The 27771-nt window shown below is 44.5% G+C and overlaps 1 protein-coding gene across 1 annotated transcript in view; it reads right to left on the bottom strand.

Annotated features, from left to right (window-relative positions):
* LOC126272200 (RNA polymerase II subunit A C-terminal domain phosphatase) overlaps positions 1–27771 on the bottom strand; it is a 99144-nt gene that overhangs the window by 14675 nt on the left and 56698 nt on the right. The window contains exon 7 of the mRNA XM_049974882.1: positions 791–1343. Coding sequence (XP_049830839.1) covers positions 791–1343 — 553 coding nt within the window. The remainder of the gene's footprint in view (positions 1–790; positions 1344–27771) is intronic.

Genomic DNA, 27771 nt, shown 5'->3' with positions numbered 1-27771 from the left:
AATATCCTCCACAGAAACATCATCCATAAAAACTTCAAAAGAAAAAAACATCTTCAACACTCAACCGGCTAAATATACTTGAGTTAAGTCTATGATCGAAACCTCCATATTGTTCTTTTGAATTTCTTTAATAGCTGTTCTATCATATGAATAAACAAACAAACAAGCAACTAGGATGGGAGTTTTCTTTGTATCAGTATGAAATGACTCTTCAACATAGTTGAATTTCCTACCTTTCCCAAGTTTTCGAAGATATGTTTAAAATAAAACACCAACCGTCATTGTCAATTTTCAAGTGTTGGAGACAGAACTAAAGGATTAGAATCTTTCTGGTGTCCAATGTGACAGGACTGCCAAACTATTCTTACAGTCTAGGTTTTTGAAATGCATTTGTCTTGTTTACTGCATTAGAGATGGTATGCTTGCAATTGTAGGATAACCACTTACTCAGTGACGTCACTCTTGATATTTATCCACGTAAATTATTTTGCTGCTTGTATGGTTCCCTTCTATACAGAATTATAACAGTAACAACCAAGGGTCTCTTTCCCATTTCTATCATTTGCATTAGTATCGGAAAATCAAGTAACAGAAGGTATCAAATTAGATGTATGTTAGTGTCATTACTATTCTGGTAACATTAATTTCTCATTTAATGTAGATAATGGTATTGCTCGAAAGGTTGCATGCTTAAAGCAATTAGAATACAAATCATTTTACACTAAAAAATCATATGAACTAAGTTACACAGGCCACAGGCACGGCCCTGGTCTTCAATCAAAAATATTACCTGTAAGTGACCCCGAACTACTGCTGCTGCTGTCATCCTCATGCCTGATCTTGGGAGGACTACCACCCAGAATAGTGTCATCATTTTTATCATCTTCATCAGTGTCTGCCTTACTTTCACCTTCAGAGTCACTTTCACTCTCCGATTCATTGAAGATATCTTCCACTTCACGGTCCATACTCGCAATATCCTCAGATGAAAAAGACATCAAGGGATTGATAATTTCCAAGACACTGTCACCAGACGTGCTCTTCTGCTGTCCTGAGGAATCATCTGGAGTTAACACATAACTCGGAGGAACACGAGTAGGTGAAGCACAGTGAGCCGGTGGATGACGACGAGCAGAGGTGCCACGGCCCAGCGGGAAGAGACGCTCCTCGACATGTTCCCAGCGTTCTGCACATGCCCAGAGCCAGTCGGGAGTGACGAGGAGAATATTATCGTGCCTCCTCTGCACTGCATTCACCTTTGCAGTGCCTGGGCGAACAGCAACCAAGTGCGTAGTGTAATCTGTCAGGTCGGGTGTTACCACAGCGCCCAATTGCACTGCCACCTACAAAATGAGGGGAGAATTACACTTCTTGGAGAGACTCTTAATAGACACATAAGCCTCTAATATGTGTACATAATGACAACTGCAGAAATCCCTCGACAATTACTGTAACAGTTACACTGACGTCAAGCATTCGTTTCAACAAAAGCCCTGTTACACTGAATTACACAACTGTATCAGTATATTAGTGTTGTAGCATACCAGGGTACAAAAATTAACATTTCTAAAAGGTAATCAAAAAGAGAGAATGGTTAATCAACATTGAGGCTTTTTATGATAAGTAACAAAGATCATACACAGATGAAACTTCCTGGCAGATTAAAACTGTGTGCCCGACCGAGACTCGAACTCGGGACCTTTGCCTTTCACGGGCAAGTGCTCTACCATCTGAGCTACCGAAGCACGACTCACGCCCGGTACTCACAGCTTTACTTCTGCCAGTATCGGGCACACAGTTTTAATCTGCCAGGAAGTTTCATATCAGCGCACACTCCGCTGCAGAGTGAAAATCTCATTCTGGAATCATACACAGATGTTTGTACTGTTCTTGGATTTCCATCCAGATGCAGTCTTCTTCGTAACATGATATTTTGACAGCTTACTTTGCCATCATCTTTAGGTAATATCTGTAGAATGAGCTTCTTTGTTACATCCTGCCACCTTTATACTATGATTACTCCGAACTCCTTCACCCACTACAGATCACGACGCACTGGCTGGAGGGGTGCTTTAGGGTGCAAAAACAGCTGGGGTCATACACACCCAAGTCAAAACTATAGAACACAATGACAGAGAGGAGTTAAAAAATACATCAGTCCTAATTCACATAAGAGAAGACAGCTAAAAACAGGGACGTGCAGAAGGTGCAAGAAACGACACCGTACAGGAATGGAGGCCCAAAACTAAAACTTAAATGGCCTTCGCCATTTTGTTTCGGCGGTTAAAAAGTAAAATGTGGTTGACAGCCTGCGCTTCAGTTGCTAAAACGGCTGATAACTCAGAAGGCAAACTCAAGTGGGAACACAGACGGTTAAAAAATGGGCATTCCATCAGGAAGTGGCAGGTAGTTAAAACTTGGGTGCAACGTGTACAAAGTTGTAGGGGAGCGCCACTTATCAAATGACGATGGCTAAAAACACAGTGCCCAATACGCAACCTAGTTAAAATGATCTCCTCCTGGTGGGAGGGCCAAGAGATGGTCATCCAAGCCGCTGGGATAGGCCTAATAAGCCGGAGCTTATTCCTGTGAAGGGAGGACCATTGGTGATGCCAAAGGGACACCACCTCCAGACAGATGGCAACATAGAGATAGTCAGAGAGAATATAGGACCTAGTGCGCTGAGGTACAAGGACTCCAGCCTTGGCAGCAGTATCAGCAGCCTTGTTCCCTGGCAGACCGACATGACCAGGAACCCACATAAACAGCACAGTGGCTCCACCACGAGTGAGCAAGTGACTGTTTTCCTGGACTATGGAATAGGCAGCGTACAGCACAGATATCGAAAGACATGGGTGTCAATGACGAAGGCATACCCGACACCAAGATCAGTCCGAGGGCCATCAGCATAAACAAAGGTACTATCATGAAGATCCATGCGAAGGTTGTGAAACTGGAGGCGACAGACTGAAATTGAAGGTGATAGAGCGAGGCAAGAGTAGTGTCCTTAGGAAGCGAATGAAGGTCAAGGTTAACACAGGCCACTTCACGAAGCCAAGGTGGTGAAGGGTTCACATCCATCGGAAAAGTTGCAGGTAGTGTGAAGTTAAGCTGTGAAATATTATGGGTGGAGGTTACACTCAACAACCGAGCTAGGTTAATAATTGGCTCCTTTTACCGACCTCCCGACTCAGCAGCATTAGTGGCAGAACAGCTGCGAGAAAATTTGGAATACATTTCACATAAATTTTCTCAGCATATTATAGTCTTAGGCGGAGATTTCAATTCACCAGATATAGACTGGGACACTCAGATGTTTAGGATGGGTGGTAGGGACAGAGCATCAAGTGACATTGTACTCAGTGTACTATCCGAAAATTACCTCGAGCAATTAAACAGAGAACCGACTCGTGGAGATAACATCTTGGACCTACTGATAACAAACAGACCCGAACTTTTTGACTCTGTAAGTGCAGAACAGGGAATCAGTGATCATAAGGCCGTTGCAGCATCCCTGAATATGGAAGTTAATAGGAATATAAAAAAAGGGAGGCAGGTTTATCTGCTTAGCAAGAATAATAGAAGGCAGATTTCAGACTACCTAACAGATCAAAATGAAAATTTCTGTTCCGACACTGACAATGTTGAGTGTGTGTGTGTGTGTGTGTGTGTGTTTGAGGTTTACGGGCGCTAAACAGCGTGGTCATCAGCGCCCAAGCGCATAGAAACAGGAACACAGGCGGTGAAGGGACGAAGACGGACGCCGAACAAGGAGAACGGCTAAAACACACAGGCCTGACGCAGTTCCAAATGCGCACATACAGAGGCAAAACAAGAGGAGAAGAAACACACTAAAAAAGGAAAGGAAACACAAGGAAAAGAGAACAGATACCGAAGTGAAAGAAGGAGGTAATCGTGACTGGCGGACCTCTTACCTAAAAACTGGGTGAGCCAGTCACCCAGCAGCACATTAAAACCTTCTCCCTAAAATCCGAGGCAACAGATTGGACAGGACACAAAACCGTAAAACCTTAACCACAGTCACTGCGTCGTCTTGCAAAATAGAGGGCAAATCCGGTGGCAAGGAAACCACCGCCCTCTGGTCAGAGAATAAAAGACAGTCAAGTAAAATGTGGCGGACAGTAATCTGGACGCCACAAGCACTGCAGATTGGGGGGTCCTCCCGCCGGAGTAAAAAACCATGCGTGAAGGGACTGTGTCCAATGCGGAGGCGAGTGAGGAGAACCTCATCCCGCCTGTATGACTGGTAGGACGTACGCCATGGTCGCGTAGTGTCCTTTACCAGACACAGCTTATTGTCAGAAACTGCCAACCACTCCTCTTCCCATTGATGCATAACACGAAAACGCAAAAGGGAGGTTACAGCATGGAGGGGTACGGCACATTCAACAACGTGAGGGAGGGAACATGCATCTTTGGCAGCCACATCCGCCAGTTCGTTGCCCCTAATACCCACGTGCCCCGGCACCCAGCAGAAAGAAACCTCCTTCCCCTGCCGTTGCAGGTGGAGTAGGGCATCATGGATGTTCTGGACGACCGTATCCGCTGGGTACAAGTGTTGAATGGTCTGAAGGGCACTCAGGGAGTCAGAACAGATGAGGAACTTAATACTGGGAACACATCTCATCTGCTCCAATGCCCGCAGTATTGCAAATAATTCGGCATCGAGGATGGTAAACACCGCAGGAAGCCGTAACTTGACGACTCGATCAGGGAAAACAACAGCACAACCAACAGTGTCCCCCTGTTTAGAGCCATCTGTGAATACAGGTACATGGTCCGCATGCTGGTTTAAAAGATCGTAAAATAAGGAGGTAAAAACAAACGCCGGAGTGCAGTTCCTCCGGTTCTCCGACAAGTCTAAAAGGATGCTGGGCCTCTGGAGCAACCAGGGAGGCAGGCGAGTAAAACCTTGTCGTTGGGGGGCCACACGCCCCACACCAAGGGACTCAAGCAAATGCTTGGCACGAATCCCAAATGGTTTTGTTGCCCTGGGACGACTGGAAAAGAGACGTTCCATAGGCGGTCGGGCAACGGTAGGGTACGCAGGGGAGGTAGGACAGGCAAGGAAATGACACACCCGTCGCACCATGAGGAGTTTCCGCCGGATGGCGAGCGGCGGTTCCCCTGCCTCAGCACACAGGCTGGGGATGGGACTGGTACGGAAGGCACCAGTGGCCAGCCTGATACCCTCATGGTGTACTGCGTCAAGGATCTTCAGATACGAAGGCCTTGCTGACCCATACACGGTGCAAGCATAGTCAAGACGCGATCGGACGAAAGCCCTATAAAACTGCAGCAGACGCGCCCGATCTGCTCCCCAGGACCGATGGCTCAGACACTTCAAAATATTCAGTGCCTTCAGGGCCCGCACCTTGAGGTCTTTAAGGTGAGGCAACCACGACAACTTGGAATCAAGTGAGGCCCAGGAACCTCACAGTGTCTCTAAAAGGAAGAACGGTGTCCCTCAGACGCAATTCAGGGGAGGTAAAAAGACGCCGAGAACGATTAAAATGAACACACACAGATTTGTCTGCAGAAAAGGTAAAACCCGTCTTTGCAGTCCATGCCTCTAAGCGCTTTATCGTAAGCTGTAACTGCCGACTAGCACTGACAAGACTGGAGGAAGAACAGAAAACAGCAAAATCGTCCACAAACAAGGAGCATTGGGCAGGACTCCGGATAGTGGACGTGATACTGTTAATAGCAACGGCAAAGAGGGTGACACTTAAAACGCTGCCCTGAGGAACACCATTCTCCTGCACGTACAAATCCAATAGCACATTACCAACCCGATACCGAAAGAGGCGGTGAGAAAGAAAGGACCGAATGAAGATGGGGAGACGGCCACGAAAGCCCCACTCATGGAGTTGATTGAGGATAAGGCGGCGCCAAGTAGTGTCATACGCCTTATTAATGTCAAAGAAGACCCCTAGACAATGCTGGTTACGTAGAAAGGCCTGCTGGATGGCGGCCTCAAGCAGGGTCAAGTTGTCTATAGTGGAACGACACCTCCGAAAGCCACACTGAGAGGGGCTAAGGAGCTGCCTGGTCTCGAGCAGCCAAACCAGGCGGCGGTTGACCATGCGTTCCAACGTCTTCCCAACACAGCTCGTCAAGGCAATACTCCGATAACTACTGGGATGCGTTCGGTCCTTCCCTGGTTTGAGGAGGGGAATCAAAATTGCCTCCCTCCACAAGTCAGGGTACGTGCCAGATAACCATATCATATTGAAACAGTTCAGGAGAACTTCCTTGGATGGCAGCGACAGGTGCCGCAGCATGCTGTACCGGATTTGATCATGACCAGGCGCAGTATCATGAGCCACAGACAGCGCAGAATCCAGTTCCCACATTGTGAAGGGGCAGTTATAGGGTTCAGAATTTAGAGACCGGAAGTCCAAGTGACCCCTTTCGACGGCAGTGCGGTAGCGGCAGAAATCTGGATCACAGTTAATAGTGGCGGTAGATTCCGCAAAATGCATGGCCAGTGTCTGGGCAATGTCTCTCGGCGCCGTGAGGAGACATCCCTGATGCAGCAATGCCGTGACAGGTAGCTGGCTGAGTTTCCCGGAAATCCTCCTGATGGCTTCCCATACTTTCGTAGAACTAGTGGAGCGAGAGATGGAATTCAAGAACGATTGCCATGACCGTCGTTTGCTCTCTTTAATCACCCGCCGCGCTCTGGCCCTTGCCACTCGAAAGGCCGCAAGATTGTCAGCTGAGGGACGGCACTTGAAGCGGCGCAGTGCTGCACGGCGGGCGCGGATGGCTGAGTGGCACTCAGTGGTTCACCAAGGGACAGGACGCCTCTTGGGATGACCGGATGACCGTGGGATGGACAATTCAGCAGCATGAGAGATCACGGCTGCAACATGGTCTACCCATTCGTGGACGCTGGCACGGTGTTCCAAAACAGCCAGTTGGCTGAAAAGTGTCCAGTCAGCTCTGCAAAGGTGCCACCGGGGCGGCACTGGTAATGCCACAGCCTCATCCAAGAGGCGAATCCAGAGGGGGAAGTGGTCACTAGAATGGAGGTCAGCTGCAGCCTCCCACAGAGCAGAATCCGCGAGTGCTGGAGAGCAAAAGGAAAGGTCAATAGCCGATGACGATCCGGAAGCAGTACAGAAATGAGTGGGAGCACCAGAGTTGAGGAGGCACAGTTCTTCAGACATCATGACGCTTTCCAGAATGCGACCCCTGGGGCAAGTAGTCGGAGAGCCCCATAAGACATTATGAGCGTTGAAGTCCCCCAGAAGAAGAAATGGGCGAGGGAGTTGGCTAATAAGGTCCGTGAGAGCCTCAGTGTCTATCGCATCCGGAGGTGGTAAATAAACAGAACAGACTGTGAGCCTCCGACCCACAAGAATGTCAACTGCAACTGCTTGCAAGTCGGTGACGAGAGGGAGCTCAGATGAGGGGTGCACATCACGGACAAAAACTGCAACACCACCCTTTGCCCTTTGCCCCGTCAGATCATCTTTTCGATATGCGGTATAGCCGCGTAAAGAAGGAGAATCAGTGGCCCGAAAATGTGTCTCTTGGAGACATAAGCACAAGGGGCACTCTCGTATGAGGAGTTGTAATTCGGCCACATGCGTCCTGAAACCATTCAGGTTCCACTGTAATATGGGAGCCAGTGATCAGGGTGGCTGTACTTTCACCTGCCTCTGTGCTTTGGAGGAGAGACCGTACTGGCCGGAGATTTATTCCTGGGGCGAGAAGATCGCCCCCGGTCGACATCAATGTCCATAAGATCCGATGACGACCCACGGGAGATGTCAGACAGTACGATGGCATCATCATCGGACCGACGCTGACTAGTCTCCTCAGGTGGCAGAACCTTCATCTTCTGAGGCTTTGTCTTGGGGGGCTTGGAATGCAGAGCCTTGTCAACAGTTGGAGGTTGACTCGCCTGGGCAGAAGGCGCCATATGGGGGGAGGCTGGAAGTACCTCAATGTCAGCAACCACGGCCTTGTCCGATGTAGCGGGGAGAGCCGCAGATTGCAAAACAACCGCAGCAGCACAAGTGCACTGGCAAGCGCAGGTTTTAGTGCTAACACTAGCAACCTCCGTTTGTGTAGCAACAGTGGCCAGTTGTACCGGTTTTTTGAGAGCGGAAGCGAAAGATGTGGAAAACACAGGAGGTTGCATGGCCTTAAAGATCTTCTTGGCCTCACCATAGGGGATGCGCTTAGAGGTTTTAATCTCCTGTACCTTCCGCTCTTCGAGATAGATGGGGCAGATCCGGCTCCAGACAGGGTGACTCCCAGAGCAATTCACGCACTTCACAGGCGAGGAACAATCGGCTCCGTCATGGGCAGGCTGACCACATTTACCACACGTGGCTATTCCATTGCACCCCAACGTAGTATGCCCAAAGCGCTGACATTTAAAACAGCGCATTGGGTTGGGGAAATATGGCCATACGGACAAACGTAAGAAACCCGCTTTAACATGCTCCGGGAGTCTCGGGCAACTGAATGTGAGAATAAACGAGTCAGATTTGACGAGGTCCCCATTGACTCGTTTCAGAATGTGCTGCACGTCAACAATTCCTTCGTCAGCCCACTCAGATTTTAGCACGTCTATGGGGATATCCACCAAGTCCCTACACGTCACAACACCCTTACTATAGTTCAAAGTGGAGTGGAGCTCGGTCTCGACAGCGTACTCTCCTAGACAATTTGCTTTCCGAAGGGCAGCGACTTGACGGGAACTAGAAGTTTCAACTAACAGAGTCCCATTGCGCAGTCGCTTTACAGATTTCAGTGTTCCTGCAATTCCCTCAAGACCCTTGTGGATGTAAAAGGGAGAAACCCTCTCAAAGCTACCCTCCTTCCTTTTAATAATCAAAAACACATTCTGATTATCAGCATGTGCTCCGTTACTACATTCTGTTAAATCTCTAGCAACACCAGGCGCTGGAGGACTCGCAGCGCGTAGCCGCTTTTTCGATTGGGTGTGTTTTCCTACCAGCGGCCCACCCAAGCCACTGGTAGGGGGAAAAGTAGAGGTCGAAGGGTCCATTGTGGTCCCACGAGCAGCTAGGGAACTAAAAGTCCGCTCAGACAGAGCCCCGCGTGCCTGAGTGAGCCATATACAACTGGGGTGCGGCAGGTGCCCCAGAGGTTGCCCGCTTGCGACTGTTCCACCCCAACAGCCATGCATCTTCTAGGCGCGGAGCACACCGAAAGATTGAGGGTTTTTTATAGAGGTTGGCCTTCCTCGCAATCCAGGCAGTCAAGCCAAGATGACCATTCCCCGCAGCACACAACGTTTCACCGCCGCGCCGTACGGTGGTCGCTGAAGCATGTCCGGGGGTTACGGTGTCAGGACACTGGCGGCGCAGACCAGTCCCCAGCTCAGGACCCCGGGGTCGCCAAGCCCGTACTCAGCAAGTGAATGCTGAGCCCCTGGGGGAGACAATGTTGAGTGTTTACGAAAAAAGTTTAAGGCAATTGTAAAATGCGTTTTAGACAGGTACATGCCGAGTAAAACTGTGAGGGACGGGAAAAACCCACTGTGGTTCAACAACAAAATTAGGAAACTACTGTGGAAGCAAAGAGAGCTTCACTCCAAGTTTAAACGCAGCCAAAACCTCTCAGACAAGCAGAACCTAAACGATGTCAAAGTTAGCGTATATCCAGACACTCCGGGATGATGATGGCTTTGAAACAGAGGATGACACGCTTAAAGCTGAAATACTAAACACCTTTTTCCAAAGCTGTTTCACAGACAAAGACCGCACTGCAGTTCTTTCTCTAAATCTACATCTACATCCATACTCCGCAAGCCACCTGACGGTGTGTGGCGCACAAACGAAAAAAATGGCTGACATCGAAATAAGTGTCCAAGGAATAGAAAAGCAACTGAAATCACTCAACAGAGGAAAGTCCACTGGACCTGACGGAACACCAATTCGATTCTACACAGAGTACGCGAAAGAACTTCCCCCCTTCTAACAGCAGTGTACCGCAAGTCTCTAGAGGAACGGAAGGTTCCAAATGATTGGAAAAGAGCACAGGTAGTCCCAGTCTTCAAGAAGGGTCGTCGAGCAGATGCGCAAAACTATAGACCTATATCTCTGACGTCGATCTGTTGTAGAATTTTAGAACATGTTTTTTGCTCGAGTATCGTGTCTTTTTTGTAAACCCAGAATCTACTCTGTAGGAATCAACATGGATTCCGGAAACAGTGATCGTGTGAGACCCAACTCGCTTTATTTGTTCATGAGACCCAGAAATTATTAGATACAGGCTCCCAGGTAGATGCTATTTTCCTAGACTTCTGGAAAGCGTTCGATACAGTTCCGCACTGTCGCCCGATAAACAAAGTACGAGCCTACGGAGTATCAGACCAGCTGTGTGGCTGGATTGAAGAGTTTTTAGCAAACAGAACACAGCATGTTGTTATCAATGGAGAGACGTCTACAGACGTTAAAGTAACCTCTGGCTTGCCACAGGGGAGTGTTATGGGACCATTGCTTTTCACAATATATATAAATGACCTAGTAGATAGTGTTGGAAGTTCCATGCGGCTTTTCGCGGATGATGCTGTAGTATACAGAGAAGTTGCAGAATTTGAAAATTGTAGCGAAATGCAGGAAGATCTGCAGCAGATAGGCACTTGGTGTAGGGAGTGGCAAATGACCCTTAACATAGACAAATGTAATGTATTGCGAATACATAGAAAGAAGGATCCTTTATTGTATGATTATATGATAGCGGAACAAACACTGGTAGCAGTTACTTCTGTTAAATATCTGAGAGTATGCGTGCGGAACGATTTGAAATGGAATGATCCTATAAAATTAATTGTTGGTAAGGAGGGTACCAGGTTGAGATTCATTGGGAGAGTCCTTAGAAAATGTAGTCCATCAACAAAGGAGGTGGCTTACAAAACACTCGTTCGACCTATATTTGAGTACTGCTCATAAGTGTGGGATCCGTACCAGATCGGGTCAACGGAGGTGATAGAGAAGATCCAAAGAAGAGCGGCGCGTTTTGTCACAGGGTTATTTGGTAAGCGTGATAGCATTACGGAGATGTTTAGCAAACTCAAGTGGCAGACTCTGCAAGAGAGGCGCTCTGCATGGCGGTGTAGCTTGCTCGCCAGGTTTCGAGAGGGTGCGTTTCTGGATGAGGTATCGAATATACTGCTTCCCCCTACTTATACCTCCCGTGGAGATCACGAATGTAAAATTAGAGAGATTCGAGCGCGCACGGAGGCTTTCAGACAGTCGTTCTTCCCGCGAACCATACACGACTGGAACAGAAAAGGGAGGTAATGACAGTGGCACATAAAGTGCCCTCCGCCACACACTGTCGGGTGGCTTGCGGAGTATGAATGTAGATGTAGATGTAGCAAGTACTGAAAGCAGACTCCAGAAGGTAACACAAAAGTTGGATGCACCCCATACTGGCGATCAAGGGAATCACCGAAGGAGGAGGCATAGGATGGGTGGCCACGCATGGCAGACAAACAGCATGCATACCTGCTGAGGAGAAAGCCACGGCGGTAGGACAGTGGTAGTTCAGCAGGATAGTGTAAATGGCAACAGTGGCCAAACAGATGCCACGATGGTTGATAGTGTTGAGATGGCCTACGAGGGATGGGAGGTGTAGACGCATAAACAAGGCGCCCATAGTAGAGTTTTGAACAGACAAGGTTCCAGTACAAATGGAGGAGGGCGGTATGATCGGCACCCCAGAAAATACGATTGAGGTCACGTAGGAAATTGAGGGACCATGTACAGCGAGCTGCCAGGTAAAACACATGGGCGGACCAAGAGTTTCCTATTGAGCATGAGCCCCAGGAATTTTACAGTTTCAACTAAATGAAGGGCAACAGGCCAAGGACGTAAAGATGGTGGGAGAAACCATTTGTGCCACCAGAAATTCAAATAGACACTTTTGTCAATGGAAAAACGAAAGCTACTGTTGATGCTGCAGGAGTAAAGATGATCAAGACAGCGCTGAAGATGCTGCTCAGTGAGTCAGGTCCGTGGAGAACTTCAATAGATGGCAAAATCATCAACAAAAAGAGAGCTGGAGATGCCAGGAGGGAGATAGGCCATTATAGGGTTTATGGTGATAGCAAAGAGGACAACGCTCAGGACCGAACTGTGAGGCACACCGATTTCCTGGATAAAGTTATCTGACAAGGCAGACCCCACATGCACCTTGAAAACTTGGTCTTTTAAAAATTCCTGAACGAAACAGGGCAGGCAGCCATGGAAGCTCCACATGTAAAGAGTACAGAGGATACCAGTTCTCCAGCAGGTGTTGTAGACCTTCTCCAAATCGTAAAACAAAGCCACAGTCTGGAATTTCCCCCAGAAAACCATTCATGATATGGGAGGACAAAGTAAGAAGATGGTCAACTGCAGAACACCACGCTTGAAATCCACATGGTGCAGTCATTAGTAAATTGCGAGACTCGAGCCACCATACCAGCCAGGCATCAATCATACATTCCATCACCTTACAAACGCAGCTGGTGAGAGAGATGGCGTGGTAGCTAGAAGGAAGATTTTTGTCCTTACTGGATTTAGGTATGGGTATGACGGTGGCTTCACGCCAATGGGCAGGAGATGTGACCTCTCACCAGATGTGTTTGTACGTGTTAGGCAGAAAATGCTTGCCCACAAGAGAAAGGTGCTACAACATCTGAATGTGGACCGCATCCGGCCCCGGGGTGGAGGATCGGGATGAACTGAGAGCCTGATCTAGCTCCCTCATAGTAAAGGTAGCACGGTAGCACTCACGACTTGGAGAAGAGAATGGTATCGCTGAGTCTCCTCCGCTCCTTTCCGATGGAGGAAGGTAGGGCGATAAGAGGGAAGAGCACAAAATTTCTGCAGAATGGTGGTCCATGGTGTTGGAGACAGCAATAGGGTCCACGATAACATCATTTGCTACTTTCAGGCTGGAAATTGGTGAATGGATCTTAGTCCCAGAGAGCCGTTGGAAGTTGGCTCATACTACAGATGAAGAGGTGGAACTGTTAAAAAAACCAGCTTTTCTGCTATCCTGAAGAACGCGACGACATGTTGCACACATCTGTTTATAAAGAATGCAGTTAGGTAGGGTACAATGACGGTTAAAAATGCGGAGAGCACGTCTCCATGCGCAAACTGCATTGCGGCATGCCTCAGTCCACCAAGGGATTGGAACACGGCGCAGGAAAGAGGAAGTGTGAGAAATGGAATGTTCTGCAGCAGTAAATATAACGTTTGTGAGATAGTCCACCTGGTCATTACAACTGGGAAAATCCCATTCTTCGAAGGTCGCTAGGGAGGAGTAAAGCTTCCAGTCAACTTTAGTAAGCTGCCATTTGGGTGTGCATACAGGTGGGGGTAGGAGTCAGCAAACGGATAGCACATGGGAAATGGTCGCACGAAGAGGTGTCACAAAGGATGGACCACTCAAGACAATGGACAAGCTGGGCAGCGCAGAAGGATAGGTCCAAATGAGAACAGGTGTGCGAGGAGTCGGAGAGGAATGTGGGTGCTCCAGTTTTAAGGCAGAAGAGGTAAAGTCCATTAAGAAGATCAGCCAAGAGGGCACCTCTCTGACAGGTTCTGGGAGAACCCCAAAGGGGATGAGTCACCAAGTAGCAGAAATAAGAGGGGGGGGGGGGGGGTAGCAGCTGCCCAAGAAGCTCATGTAAGTCTGCCCTGGTAACACTGAATGACGGAGTGACATAAATCATAAATGGTACAGAGGGAAAAGTCATGTGAGGAAGAAAAAGGCGAATGGCAACAGCTTGAATATGGGTAGTTAGTCAGATAGGTTGACATTGAATATCATCCCATATGAGTAGCATGACGCCCCCATGAGATGGAATGGTGACCTCAGGGGGACGGTCAAAACGAACTGAGAAGAAATGTGAAAGCTCAAAGCAGTTGTGAGGATACAATTTTGTTTCCTGAAGGAATTCCATGAATGTTACATCGGGGGAAAGTCATGATGAGGAAGAGATGAAAGCTGTCATCTCAGCGGCTGCCGAGTGACAGCCTGTGAAGAATCGCTGTTACAGGGCACAGAAGCAAGAGGATCCTGCTCCATGGCGTACACAGAAGCATCGGCTTGCTTGTGCTGTCAGTCTAACACAGAAAAACAGTTGGTGGTGCGCACCGGCAACACGGAGGCCAGCCGGGCTAAGGTATCACGTGGCGACAGCAATGAAGAGGATCTTTGCATTGGTGAAGGAGAAGACTGTTTGCTTTTGTTGGACTTCTGTGATCCTTTCCTGTTAGTAGAGGAATACTCAGGTGTTGTTTGGCTCTAGGGATGTAGGAAGTCTTCACAGTAGCACTCCTTCTGTCCTTTCCGGCCTACCAGTTGTGTAGCTAGTGGTTTTGCTCTTTGAAGCGAGAGTTTGATGACTAGTTGCACAGCTGGAAGCAAGTGAGAGACCTCCACGTGAGCAGTTACTTTTTTTGCCTTCGAATGCATCTTCATGTGCCTTAATCACTGCCGGTGCTCCCTGGGCAACTAATTGGTCCCTTCCAATTATGCTAACTCTTGAAGAAGGCGATTTAAAGATAATTCCAACAGTGATCACGAAATCAACAACAATATGAAACCCTATACAAATGGCACTGTTCAGAGCCACCCTGGAAACGTGGTCACAATATGTCAACTGAATGTTGAGGAAATGTCCAGAAATAGGGCAAAATACCATCTAAAAGTTTGAGAGAGAATAGGGCGGACGTCTTAGCACTGCAAGAGACTCATACTGAAGATGACAACGCTTTGAGGAAGCGAGGGTGCATCCCCGGCTATAAATTAGTGTCCCAAATTAACCATCCTCAGTATGGAGTTGCCAGCTTTGTCCACAACAACTTAAAGGATGTCTCAGTTATTCTCAAGGAGAAATCAAACAAAGAAAACATGATGGTAGCGGTGATTCATATCGGAAATATAAAAATAGCAAATATCTACGAACCATCAAATAACACTTGGTGCAAAGAACATACTGCAATATATGTAGGCGATTTTAACACCCTGGTTATGGAAGCAAACAACTTGAAGCTGCATTATGATGCAAAGGGAAAAGGTACATTCAGGTCTGGAAGATGGGGTCAAAAGAGTACACCTGACCTATGCCTGTAGACTATGGACCCTTCAGAGAGTAGTAGCGGAACTACCATCAGAAAGGTCCTGCATGACTTTCCCAGAAGCCAACATCGCTCCATTCTCATCTCCTACGGGCTACACATTCCCCCAGTGTGATGTGCTCCTGTATCCCACTGGAACTTCCAAAAAGCAGATTGGAATAAATTTTCTAAATTGCTGGACTTGTCAATAACACAGGTCCCTGTGCTTCCAAAATCATACTCAAAATTTTTAAAGATCGTAATATCTACTGCCAAAAAGAGCATACCCAGAGGATGCCGGAAAGCACACATTCCTGGCTAGAATGAAGAGATCAACCAGCTGTTTACCCAATTCAAGGAAAGTGGAGACCAAGAAACAGCTACGAATCTTATGAATTCCTTGAATGAACAAAGGAGAGAAAAATGGCATAAAGAAACAAGGGACCTCGATTTCACACACTCCAGTAGAAAAGCATGGACGCTGATTCACAAACTTGGAGAACACCCTTTCCACAACAAAGAGAACTCAACAGTCTCATGCGAGTTAATCGCCAGTCACTTAGTGAGAGTTTCCAAGGTCCCAACAGATATAGCAAATCTTCGGAAAGTAAAGAGAGAGCTTACGGAAGTCAAGAAATCTCTGCAATATAACCCGGAATTCTCTTCTCCATTTACAATCACTGAACTGGAGACAGCCCTCAAACATACGAAATGTACCCTGAATTTTTGGTGCACAGTGGACCGGTAACGCGAAATTGGCTAGTTTGCCTTTTTAACGAAATTCTTCGTACAGCGAAATTACCCAAAAAATTTAAAAGAGCGAAAATTATCCCTATCAAAAAGCCAGGGAAAGAGGGAACAGCTGCAGAACACTTCCGCCCAATATCTCTACTTGCTGTGCTTACAAGCTATTGGAAAGAATGATTCTAAACCGAATCCAAGATCAAATCAATGCTATGATACCACCTGAACAAGCTGGATTCAGACCTTACAGAAGCTGCTGTGAACAAGTGCTCTCCTTGAATACTCACATAGAATCTGGATACCAAAAGAAACTTAAAACTGGAGAAGTGTTCACTGACCTGTTAGCAGCTTATGAGTTTAAAGATGGCGCCGATCGGACTAGTAGGTGTAAATTGCTCCGACAAAAGTGATGATAATAAAGTGAAAGGTGGTAATAATTGTAGGCTGTGCAACAAAAAAGTAAGGAAAGGTATCCAATGCAAATGCTGTAAGTGGTGGTTTCACGAAAACTGTTGCAAAATGAACATAAAACTGATAAAAGTGGACCACTCATGGTTGTGTGATGCATGTGTAACGGAAACGTATGAGAAAAAGTATATTGACATTATTAGAGACAAAGATGCAATAATTAGAGTGTTACAAAGTGATCTTGAAGCTTTACAAGTGAAATGTGCTGCATTGGAACACAAATACAACATTTTGACGAATAATAATACTCGTCGTTCAAAAGTAAACAAAAGTAAGTGTTCTGAAACTTGTAACTCGCGTGTAAACAAGGAAGGTGCGGTGTCTAAAAATCCAGGAAGAGACGTTTCAGAAGAAAACAGTGTATTAGTAGTAGAAGAGGACCTGGGTGAAAGTGGACGCTTAGAAACAAAGACGAAATCTGCCAAGAACAATACTACTACCACACAAAAAGGAATGCAACATGGAGCCAAGGTAAAAATATTCGGAGACAGCCATGCACGTAATGTCTCAAACTATGTCTCAAACAGTGCTAAAGAGATCGTGAAAGTGTCTGCCATCGTTAAGCCAGGGGCTAAGTTTGGAAACGTGATTAGAAATGTAGAAACAGAATGTGCCAGTTCCAGTAAAAGTGACTGTGTTGTTCTCATAGCGGGATCGAACGACGTTTACTGTAACGAAGCCAGTGGATATATAAAAAAACTGCTCGTTATCCTGCAACTGCTGTCAACTACAAATGTAATAGTAACTAATGTACCCATGAGATTTGACCTGGCCGACTGGTCGTGTGTAAACAGTGAAATTCGGCGAACAAATCAAAAATTAAAACACTTCTGTTCGAAATTCAAAAACGTAAGACTACTTGACGTCAGCATATATGAAAAAACTTACTTCACAAAGCATGGACAGCACCTAAATCGATCTGGTAAGATGAGACTCGCATCAGATATAAACAAACCTGTTGATGAAATATTGCGCGAAAGGAGTTGTGAAAACAAACACGTTATCGCCCTAAATGATAGCATGCAGGGAAACTAGCGACATGGGCCAATTCCAACCGACTTTGGGCCAACATTAAAAACTCAGTGCAAGTACTGAAAACGCATGTGGAAGTGCCATTACGTAGTAAAAAAGTTAGTTTTAAAGATGCTTTAGCTGGTAATGTTTGCAGTAGTAATTTCATTATGCATTTGAACATTAGAGGTCTATCTGAAGGAATGATCAGCAAGCTTTATGATATAGAAATTTTGTTAGAAAGTATGAAACAATCTGTAAAGGTAATATGTCTAAATGAGCATTGGCTTGAACCTGAAAATATCAAACTCCTCAATAAACTTACAGGTTACAAACTAGCTGCCTACTTCTGTCGGACTAATGGGTATGGTGGCTCTTGCATACTAGTGCATTCCACAATAGGCTATGAAATAAGACAGAATTTTAGCTATTTAAATGAAGAACATACATTTGAGAGTTGTTGCACTGAACTTAGAGAGTATAACATGCTAATCATCAGTATATATCGCACCCCTGGGTACCACTTAAGTTCTGTATTCCTAGAAAAATTTGAGACATTGTTATATAAATTAAAAACAGGAAAAATGCATAAGAAAATAGTTATATGTGCTGATTTCAACATTGATGTAAGAACTGATGACAAATTTTCTTTACATTTAAAGAACCTGGTAGCTACATATGGGCTAAATCTAAATTTTGATCAATGCACAAGAATTACAGCAACCTCTTCAACTTGTATAGATAATGTTGTTAGCAGTTATAATTACAGTGTAAAAGAAAAATTTATTCTAGATCTAGGAGTCTCAGACCATTCAGCACTATTTGTATCACTATCAAAACTAAACCCAGCCTGCCCAACAAAAAGATGTAGGAGCTTTAGTGAAGGAAATGTAGAGGAATTTATTAAAAAACTAAACTCCACTGTGTGGTCAGTCAGCAAAGACACTTCCACAAATGAAAACTACAATAACTTTTTAACTGAATTCATGAGTGTATTCAATGAATGTTTCCCTGTTATAACAGTACAGACTAGGACTCTTAAAAATAGATCATGGATAACAAAAGGAATAAAAGTGTCTAGTGCTACAAAGAGGAAACTGCATATGGAGGCAAAAGTAAATCGAAGTCCTGAATTTCTTAAATACGTAAGCACATACAAAAAAATATTTGACAAAGTAGTTAAATTAGCAAAGCGTATTGCAAATAATAGCTATATCTCAAATGCTAAAAACAAATCAAAAGCTGTTTGGTCTGTTATAAGAAGTGAGGTCGGCAATGAAATGGAGAAAAAATGCCCCTCAAAACTAATGATAAATGGTAGAGCTGTTACAGATCCCAGTACCATTTGTGAATCCTTCAATGACTTCTTCATAAATTGTAATAAAACTAGTGATTATCCACCACCAAGTACAAAGGGTAGTGCTGCAGAGCAAAATTGCACGGGTTTTAAATTTTCCCATGTTTCCAGCTCTGATGTTATAAAAATCATAATGTCCCTAAAAAATTTAAACTCTGTGGGTTGGGATGAGGTCCCCACTAAAGTAATAAAAATAGCCTGTCATAGTATTGCGCATCCACTCTCCCTCTTAATCAACCAGTCTTTTGATGAAGGATGTTTCCCAGACCGATTAAAATATGCAGAAGTAAGGCCAATTCATAAAAAAGGCAAACAAGATGAAATGGGAAACTATAGGCCTATCTCACTATTACCAATTTTTTCAAAAATATTTGAAAGAGCAGCATGTGATCAGATGCAAAATTACAATTCATCCCACAGCATTATTTTACGCAATCAGTATGGTTTCAGGAAAGGCTGCAGCACAACTCGGGCAATAAACGAACTGGTCACAAAAGTTAGCAGATGTCTTGACGATAGACTGTGTGTATCGGGCATCTTCTGTGATCTTACCAAAGCTTTTGATACGGTAAATCATGACCTGCTTCTCCAAAAACTGACAAACTATGGTTTTCCAAGGAAAATCTCTTAATTGGATGTCGTCATACTTGGCAAACAGGAAACAAAGAGTACTTGTAAACAACAGTAACAAAAAATTAGTCTCTGGCTGGAAACACACTCAGTTAGGCGTACCGCAAGGTTCTATATTAGGGCCTCTACTATTTTTGTATTATATTAATGATATGCCATGCCAGGTTCAGTCCGATACCATCCTCTACGCAGATGACTCAACAGCAATAGTATGCTGCAAAACTGATAAAGACTTAATCCATCGTATTGAGCAAACACTTGGGGAAGTGGAGAAATGGGTCAAAAATAACAGCTTGAAATTAAATCTTACAAAAACAGAAATTGTTCATTTCACCACAAAACAATCGGCTCAATGTATAAATGAAATAACATACAAAGACAAAAAATTGGACACTGCAAACTGTGTCAAATTCCTTGGGGTACTTGTGAATAAGAATATGCTGTGGGGTTACCATGTAGACAGCATACTAAGTCGACTGAACAGTCTCGTATATGCCATGAATGTCCTATATAGCATTACTGATTTAGCTGTAAAGAAAACTGTATATTATGCATATTTTGTATCAGTCATAAGGTATAGTATAATTTTTTTGGGGGTCTGAGAAAACAAATCTGCTCAAAGCCTTTAGGCTACAAAAAAAGATAATCCGAGCCATGGTAGGAGCAAAAAGGAGACAACACTGCAAACCTATATTTGAGAAACTAGATCTAATGTCCATACCTAGCTTATATATATATGAGCTTCTCATATTCACAAAAAGAAACCCACAACTTTTTGAAGGCAACTGCTTCTTGCATCAGTATGAGACCAGGCATAGAGCAAGTTACATGTTACCTACCCATAGACTAACACTATATAAAAAAACTCCACATTATATGGGCATGAAATTTACAAATACTATCTGGAAGGGGAAATGTGACCCACCTCTAAAATATACTGAAGGAGACTTGGAAACATATCTAAAAAATAAATGCTACTATACGGTAGAAGAATTCCTGAATGATAACCATGTAAAAATAATTGTATAGATCACCACAATATGTATTATGACAAATGTGTAAAATACTTTATTATGACAAATGTGTAAAATACCTGTATAGCAACACATGTATTATAACCTAAAATTAAGTTTATTAGTCTGTATGTAGTATAAAAACTGACAAGTCACCTATGTCGCAATCCTTGATTGTATAAGGCATGTTACGTGATAATAAAATTTGATTTGATTTGATTTGACACGGTGAGGCACGAGGGCCTATTATTGAAATTTTTGAGAGCAATACCTTGCAAAACTCTAGGCAACCTCTTAAGTAACATGTCAAGCAATAGGCGGTTTAAAGTACATCAAGGAGAAGAGAAAAGCAGATGGCATGTACTCAATGACGGATTACCTCAGGGCTCTGTTCTTGCTCCAGTGTTATTCAACCTCTCGCAGCTGACCTGCCGAATATGAACCGCCGAAAATTATAATATGCACATGACCTGGCAATTTCATATCAGAGTGAAGACCTTTCTGAATGTGAAGAATACCTAACAAACAGCCTTACTAAACTTTGTGAGTATTTTGAGACATGGCGACTGAGACCAAATGTTTCTAAAATCAAGGTAAGCCTGTTCCACCTCTCTAATCGCCTTTCATCAGCAAAGATCAGTCTACAGTTCGGCTCTTTTGGCACAGTCAGATACAACAAAAGCCCTAAATACCTGGGAGTCACTTTGGACAGAACTTTAACATACAAAAAAAAACCTTTCCAGTTTGGCCAAGAAGATACGTACACGAATGAACCTTGTGAGAAAGCTGGCAGGCAGTACACTAGGAGCAACCACATCAGTCCTCCAAGGAGCATCCCTTGCACTGGTATACTCTGCAGCAGAATACTGTGGACCAATTTGGCTCCGAAGCAGCCATGTAGTGAAGGTAGACGTCCAACTGAACACAGTTATGAGAGTAATTAGTGGTACAGTCCGGTCTACACCCACTTGCTGGCTACCAATGCTTTCAAACATCTGCCCACCAGACCTCCGTCGAAAGGCTGCTCTTTACAACTTCTGTCGGCAAGTTTCTGAAAACAACTTGATCCCTCTTCATGACGATTTGCTATCACTGCCCAGGAAATGCCTCAAATCTAGAAGACCAGCATATGAAACGGAAGTCCAAATGCTATCCACAGGATTTGACCAGGACGCAGAGTGGAACCGTGAGTGGCAAGCTACAAGAAACCGAAACCACAAACTTGTAGACAATCCAACAGTTCCAGTTCCAGGCTTCCACCAACAGTTCCAGTTCCAGGCTTCCACCAACCAAGGGAGGAGTGGGTGCAGTTAAACAGATATCGGACTGAAGAGGGTAGGTGCAAATACAACATGCACAAGTGGGGCTTTTCAAGTGACAGTGTGTGTGACTGTGGTGACACCCAAATAATGAGCCACATTGTGAATGAATGTCTAATCAGATGCTTCCCTGGTGGCATTGAGAAGCTCCATCAAGCATTCCCACAAGGCACTCCGCTGGATCGAGTCCATCAACATCCGAGTGTAGCCTGCGCAGTTTTAAAACTTGTGTATTGTATATAATTTCACATGTTCATTTTTATATATATATTTCTTTGTTTTGCTAAATGTGCATCACTGTAATTGATGCATACAGTGATAATAATAATACAAACAGCTGGAAGCGGGGTTGGCAATGTTACCCCAATATTGGATGATTTCACAACCTTAGAGCTGAAGTTGAGGTTGCACGTCTGCGTGGCCATGTCCTTCACGGAGCGAGGGGTAACAAGAACCAAACTATAGGTGCCAGACAGGAGAATGGAGAGTTTGCAACTAGCCAATAACTTGTGAGTGACTGGGTAAGGCACTTTTTCCTTTACCTGGCTCTCTTGGACAGCCTGCTCATCAAAACGCATGAGACAATCCTGAGAGGAGACGGCATGGCCGCCATTGCAGTTGACATAGTGGGGAGGAGGAGGCGGACAGTCGCCCTCGTGCGCATCCCTACCACAGGTTACACATTTGGCTGGATGTCGACAAGACGTTCTAGTGTGGTTGAAATTATGACACTGGGAGCAGCACATCGGGTTCGGAATGTACAGTCAGACTGTGATAATTTCGTAGCCTACTTGGGTCTTAGACGGAAGCACCACTCTATGAAAGGTGAGATAAAGAGTGCGGGTGGGCTCTAAGGAGGAATCTACCTTTTTCATTACATAATGGACGGCAATGACACCCTGATCAGACAGATAAGACTGGATTTTGGCCTCAGTTAGATTGTCAAGCAGTCTACGGTGAATAATGCCACGGGGAGAATTCAGAGACCTATGGGCCTCGACACGAACAGGGCAGCCATGGAGAAACGAGGTGGTAAGCAGTTGTGCTTGAGAATCAGAAGTAGTCTCCAAAAGCAAAGTGCCATTCCATAAACGAGAGCAGGATTTCACTGTGCCAGCAACTGCATCAACACCTTTCTGAATAATAACTGGATTTACTGTGGTGAAGGACTGACCTCCTTCAGTATGTGAGAACATGAGGAACCATGGTGCAGCTGGAAGGGTCTTTGAATTGTTGGCCTCATTCTGTTTATGTTTTCTAGACGTTGATTGTGAAGATGATTGGCCCACTATGGGAAAATCCCCCATCATTGCCAGTGCATCCAATGGCGTGCTCCTTCCAACTGGAGGCCCCCTTCAAATGGGGGCGCACCCGCCTTGGTGATAGTTCACACCTCAGGTCACACCTGACAGAGGGGTCAATCAGCAATTTGGGAAGCTTGCAGCTTAGGCAATCACCCCTCCCTGGGCCTGACCTGTACCAGGGGCTATGTGCAAACCCTGTCGACCTGGGGCTGGGAATTACGCATTATTCAGTCACCCGTAATGTACCAGATGGATGAGCTGGCCTTCAGGAGCTTATAGGAAGGAGGAAGAAAAGGAAGAACCTCAAACACTGAAGTGGAGGAACGAGAGGAGAAGGGAAACAGGGAAAGGAAAATGGAGAGGAAAACAGTGGTGAGGCTGTTCTTACGTCAGCGACAGACAATACGCAACATTGGCAATAACACCCGGGACACGTTTCCCAAGGAAGGGGAAAAAGAATAGCAAGAGGATACACTTGCAGCACAGAAGGGAAAAGATGCTGTAAAGGCTGGGGCCCCGTGGTAGCCAAGCATGAACCAGCCAAAGAGTGGTGAGTCCCCTGGGTGGAGTGCTGGAGGGAAAGTGCCATTCTAAACTGAAGGCTACACTCACACTTGCATTGTGACCATTCAAAAAGATCTATCACCTCAGCTCTGATCAGTATCTAGGAAGGAATTCCACCAAAAATGCAGTTATTTATTTTCACCTGGCTTGTTAACCATTTATAACTTTCAGTGAAGCGTCATGAGCAGCTGACTAAAACCTACACATTTCTGTTGTTGCCATGTTAAAATTTGCTTCTTTTGCCAAAACTCGGTGGAGTTTACACAGTCTCATCTCACTAACATGTTGCGCAGACGCAATTGCAAGACAATTCTGAAACAGTGGTTTATCAATTTTATTAAGCAAGGAACGGAGAAAAAGGAAAAGCATCTTATGAAAAAAGCACATCCTTAGTACAAAATAAACGTGTAATGACTTGGCTTATGTTGTTCCAAAACACATACCATTTCTCGTTTCACCAACTATTGATGACCCTTAAAAATTATATTCCTTTATCAAGAAAGTCTGCAGTTAGTGGAATAACACATTGGATAATTAAGTTTTGCATAATAACCGTATGGGAAAATACTGTCCTCTTTGTGTGCTATATTTTGCAAAAATCTCATTGCAATATCTCACACCATTTATAAAATATGAAGAATGTTGTGGTTATTTCACTCTGGTTTTATCTCTGGTGTGGAACATTCGCAGATGAGCGAAGCTACGTCAAATTAATTTTCTTGAGATCCACACAAATATCACAATAACTATGAACATTAGTTAAATGATGTGCACAACATAATGAACCTGATATGCAAAGCAACAAGTAAAGCATTTTTTTTTTACACCAAACAGTTTCTGCAAAATCGTTTGAGAAAGACTGCAGAGCGTGCATGTGGATTCCGTCATCGCCAACCGACTGAAAGTTGACAAACACTTATCAGCCTCCCCTTCTGCACAAATAAATGAATTTGCCCAGCACTTTGGATGAAAACTGGTCACTGCGCATTGGCCTTCACTCCTGCTTGAACTCTAACTCACTGCTTCTGTAGCCCCAGTCAGCTGAGCCCTGGATCCCTAGCCTTGCTTAGGGTGTAGCCACTGTCTGTGTTGATCTGCCCACTGGCCACTCAAATTTCAATATAGCCGCCTTCAGAGCACTGTCCTAAACTGACGAGGCCTGTCTTAACACTTTTGTTTCTTCATACTTCACTGGGTGCCCTGTAGCTCTGCAATGTTTTTTTAAGAGCAGATAACAGTACAAATTGTCAACCTGTCAGGAAAGCTTAAGATTATGTTCACACTCACATGTCTAAAACAATATTTGAAAACAAGAAATGGTACTGAGAATCCAAGGAAAAAGTACCAGTTTAAATAACATACTAAGCTCAGGCTATCACAAGCACAGTCCTTTATGATTACTAGAACTGATGGGGCATAACAAATGCATCTCATAGAATTGTGGGACAAAGTTTAATAATGAGAAAAACAATCATCTAACAGTGGTAAATCCATATGGTGACCTTTATGATGAACAGGATATGAAGGATATGAAGACATATTAACTGACATATATTTTTGGCAAGATTTCAAGTTCATGTCATTCAGTGCCAACACTTAATCAGACAAGAAAGTAATTGGCGATAAAAACATTATGCCCTCATTTAATAATTTATCATAGTAATGGCTTTGAAGAATTTATGGATGAATGAAAAGCCACCATGGGGTGGGTGGCAAGATGGGTGCTCTGGTACTCACAACAAAGTCCCTCTTTAATGAGAAATAGCACTGCAAAAAGACGGCGAAGTATTCACGTCTGCCACTTCCCTTTTCAAAAAAAAAAAAACAACCTTCACCGAATTCTCTTCCCGCCAAGCCTCGAATCACTGAAATGCCGGTTATCTCATCCACATCTACATGAAAACTCTGCAAACAGTGAATGGTGTTTGGTGAAGAGTCCCTTATACCGCTACTAACTATTTGCTTTCCTTGTCCACTCACAAATTAAGCGAGGGGAAAACGTCTGTCTATACGCCTCCACACATACAAGCCCTAATTCCTCTGTCTTGTTTTTGTGGTCCAATGCAAAACTTATGCTGACAGCAGTAGAATCGTTCTGCAGTCAGTTCCAAATGCTGATTCTCTAAATTTTTTCAATAGTGTTCCACAGAAAGGACATTGACTTCCCTCCAGGGATTCCCATTTGAATTCATGAAGCATCTCTGTAAATGTGCATGTTGACTGAACCTAGCGACGACAAATCTAGCAGCCTGCCTCTGAACTGCTTCGATGTCTTCCTTTAATGAGACTTGGTGGGAATTCGAAACACTTTAGCAGTACTACTCCTGCTGCAGGTTTCTGATGGTAGTCTATTCCAGTGTATAACAGCTCTACACTTACCATTAATAACCTACTAATACTACAGCCAGGGCTGCATTCATGTGCAAGGCTATCTAGACCACAGCTTAAGGGGCCACACCACAAACATTTAAAATTTAAAAAAAGCTGTTTTAGTAGGGCTTGCATGAGCTGTTGAGTGGAATGGATAGAATCTTCAAAAGAACTTTAGGACTTGAATGAATAGTTGAGTGGATGGGTAGATCCCAATAAAGGTTATACGATGAACAGCAACAAAATTAAAGCAAGGGTAATGTAAAGTAACTGAACTGAATCAGGCTATGCTGTTGGAAGTGGATTAAGAAATGACACACTAAAAGTAGTCAATGAGATTTGATACATGGGGAGCAAAATGAGTGATGATAGCTGAAATAGAGAAAATATAACATGCAAATTGAAAACACCAAGAAATTTTCTTTTGAGAAAATGTAATTTGTTAACACCGAGTATAATTTTAATTGTTAGGAAACTGTTTCTGGAGGTCTTTATGTGACAAGTTGCATGGTTTGGAATGGAAGAGAAATATATATGATGAACAGTTCACATGAGAAGAGAAAAGAAGTATCTGAAACATGGCATTACAGAACAATGCTAAAGATTAGATGGGTAGATGGGATAACTAATGAAGAGGTACTGAACTGAATTGAGGAGAATCTACGTTTATGGAACATCTTGACTACACGGAAGGATTGGTTGACAAAAAATATCCTGAGGGACCAAGGAATCATCAGTTTGGTAACAGAAGTAAGTGGGGACAGTAAAAATTGTTGTGCAGGAACAAGACTTGAATACATCAAATGGACGTAGGTCGGAGTAGTTACACACAGATGGTATGTCGTTCATTTGTTTAACATTTTGATATGATCTAATACTTTATTTTGAACAATAGAAAATCCAGGATGTAATAATGACAGTATTATGGAAAGGATAGATTGCTACTCACCATATAGAAGAGATGCTGAGTCACAGATTGTCCCCATCGTGTGCTGCACACTCCCACAAGCAGGAATTTACCCCACCCCCTCCCTGCCCCAGCTTCCTCCTTACCCTCAACCACCCAGACTGCTTCCCCCTTCAGGTGCAGTTACTCACAGTACAGCATCACCGGCCGTAGACAGTACTCATGCGTGTGCGAGTTGTGCTCGCGTGAATATATGTGTCTTGTTTACTTTGGAACAAGGCTTAACAACTGGCTGGTTTTAAGGGCATTACTCACGTCTGCTCAGTCACGTGCTCGCGAGCATGTGCAAGGTCGCAGAGTAGGGAGGGAAGGGAAATGCGTGTGCACGTTTGAATAGGGCCACAGCGTGCCTATTGAATTCGCACCGACTGTGTAACGTTTAAAGTACTACAATAAGCTCTAACAGTCACTTCGCTGGTTAAGAATCATGTCAAGTCGCCGTTGTGTAACCCCCACCATGCTTTCGCATTTCAACCCCCATTGGGAGGAATTGCATCTGTTTACAGAAAAAGATGGTGTTGCAAAATGTTTAGTATGTCACAAAACGCTGAATTCTTTTAGGAAATTTAATTTGCAGCGACATTATATGCCGTACCACGCGAAAGACTATGGAAGTGGAAAATGTGATGGATCAGATTGTGCACAGGAAGTTATTTAACTTAAAAGGAAGCTATCCAAAGAAAATCTGGACGACGAAGAAAAATCAACTGAGGCAGCTCTCAGAGTGAGTTACAAAATTGCTTTGCTTTTAGCAAAATCCCTGCGCCCCTTCACTGATGGCGATTTAATAAAAGAATGTTTGGTAGTTGCAGCAGAACATTTGTGTCCATCTCAAGTTGAACAGTTTCGGATTGTGTCATTATCCATCATGACCATTATGCGTTGCGTACAGGACA

The sequence above is a fragment of the Schistocerca gregaria genome, chromosome 5 (genome assembly GCF_023897955.1).
Source record: "Schistocerca gregaria isolate iqSchGreg1 chromosome 5, iqSchGreg1.2, whole genome shotgun sequence".
In the NCBI taxonomy this organism is placed as follows: Eukaryota; Metazoa; Arthropoda; class Insecta; order Orthoptera; family Acrididae; genus Schistocerca; species Schistocerca gregaria.
This window is presented reverse-complemented; position numbering and strand designations above follow the sequence as displayed.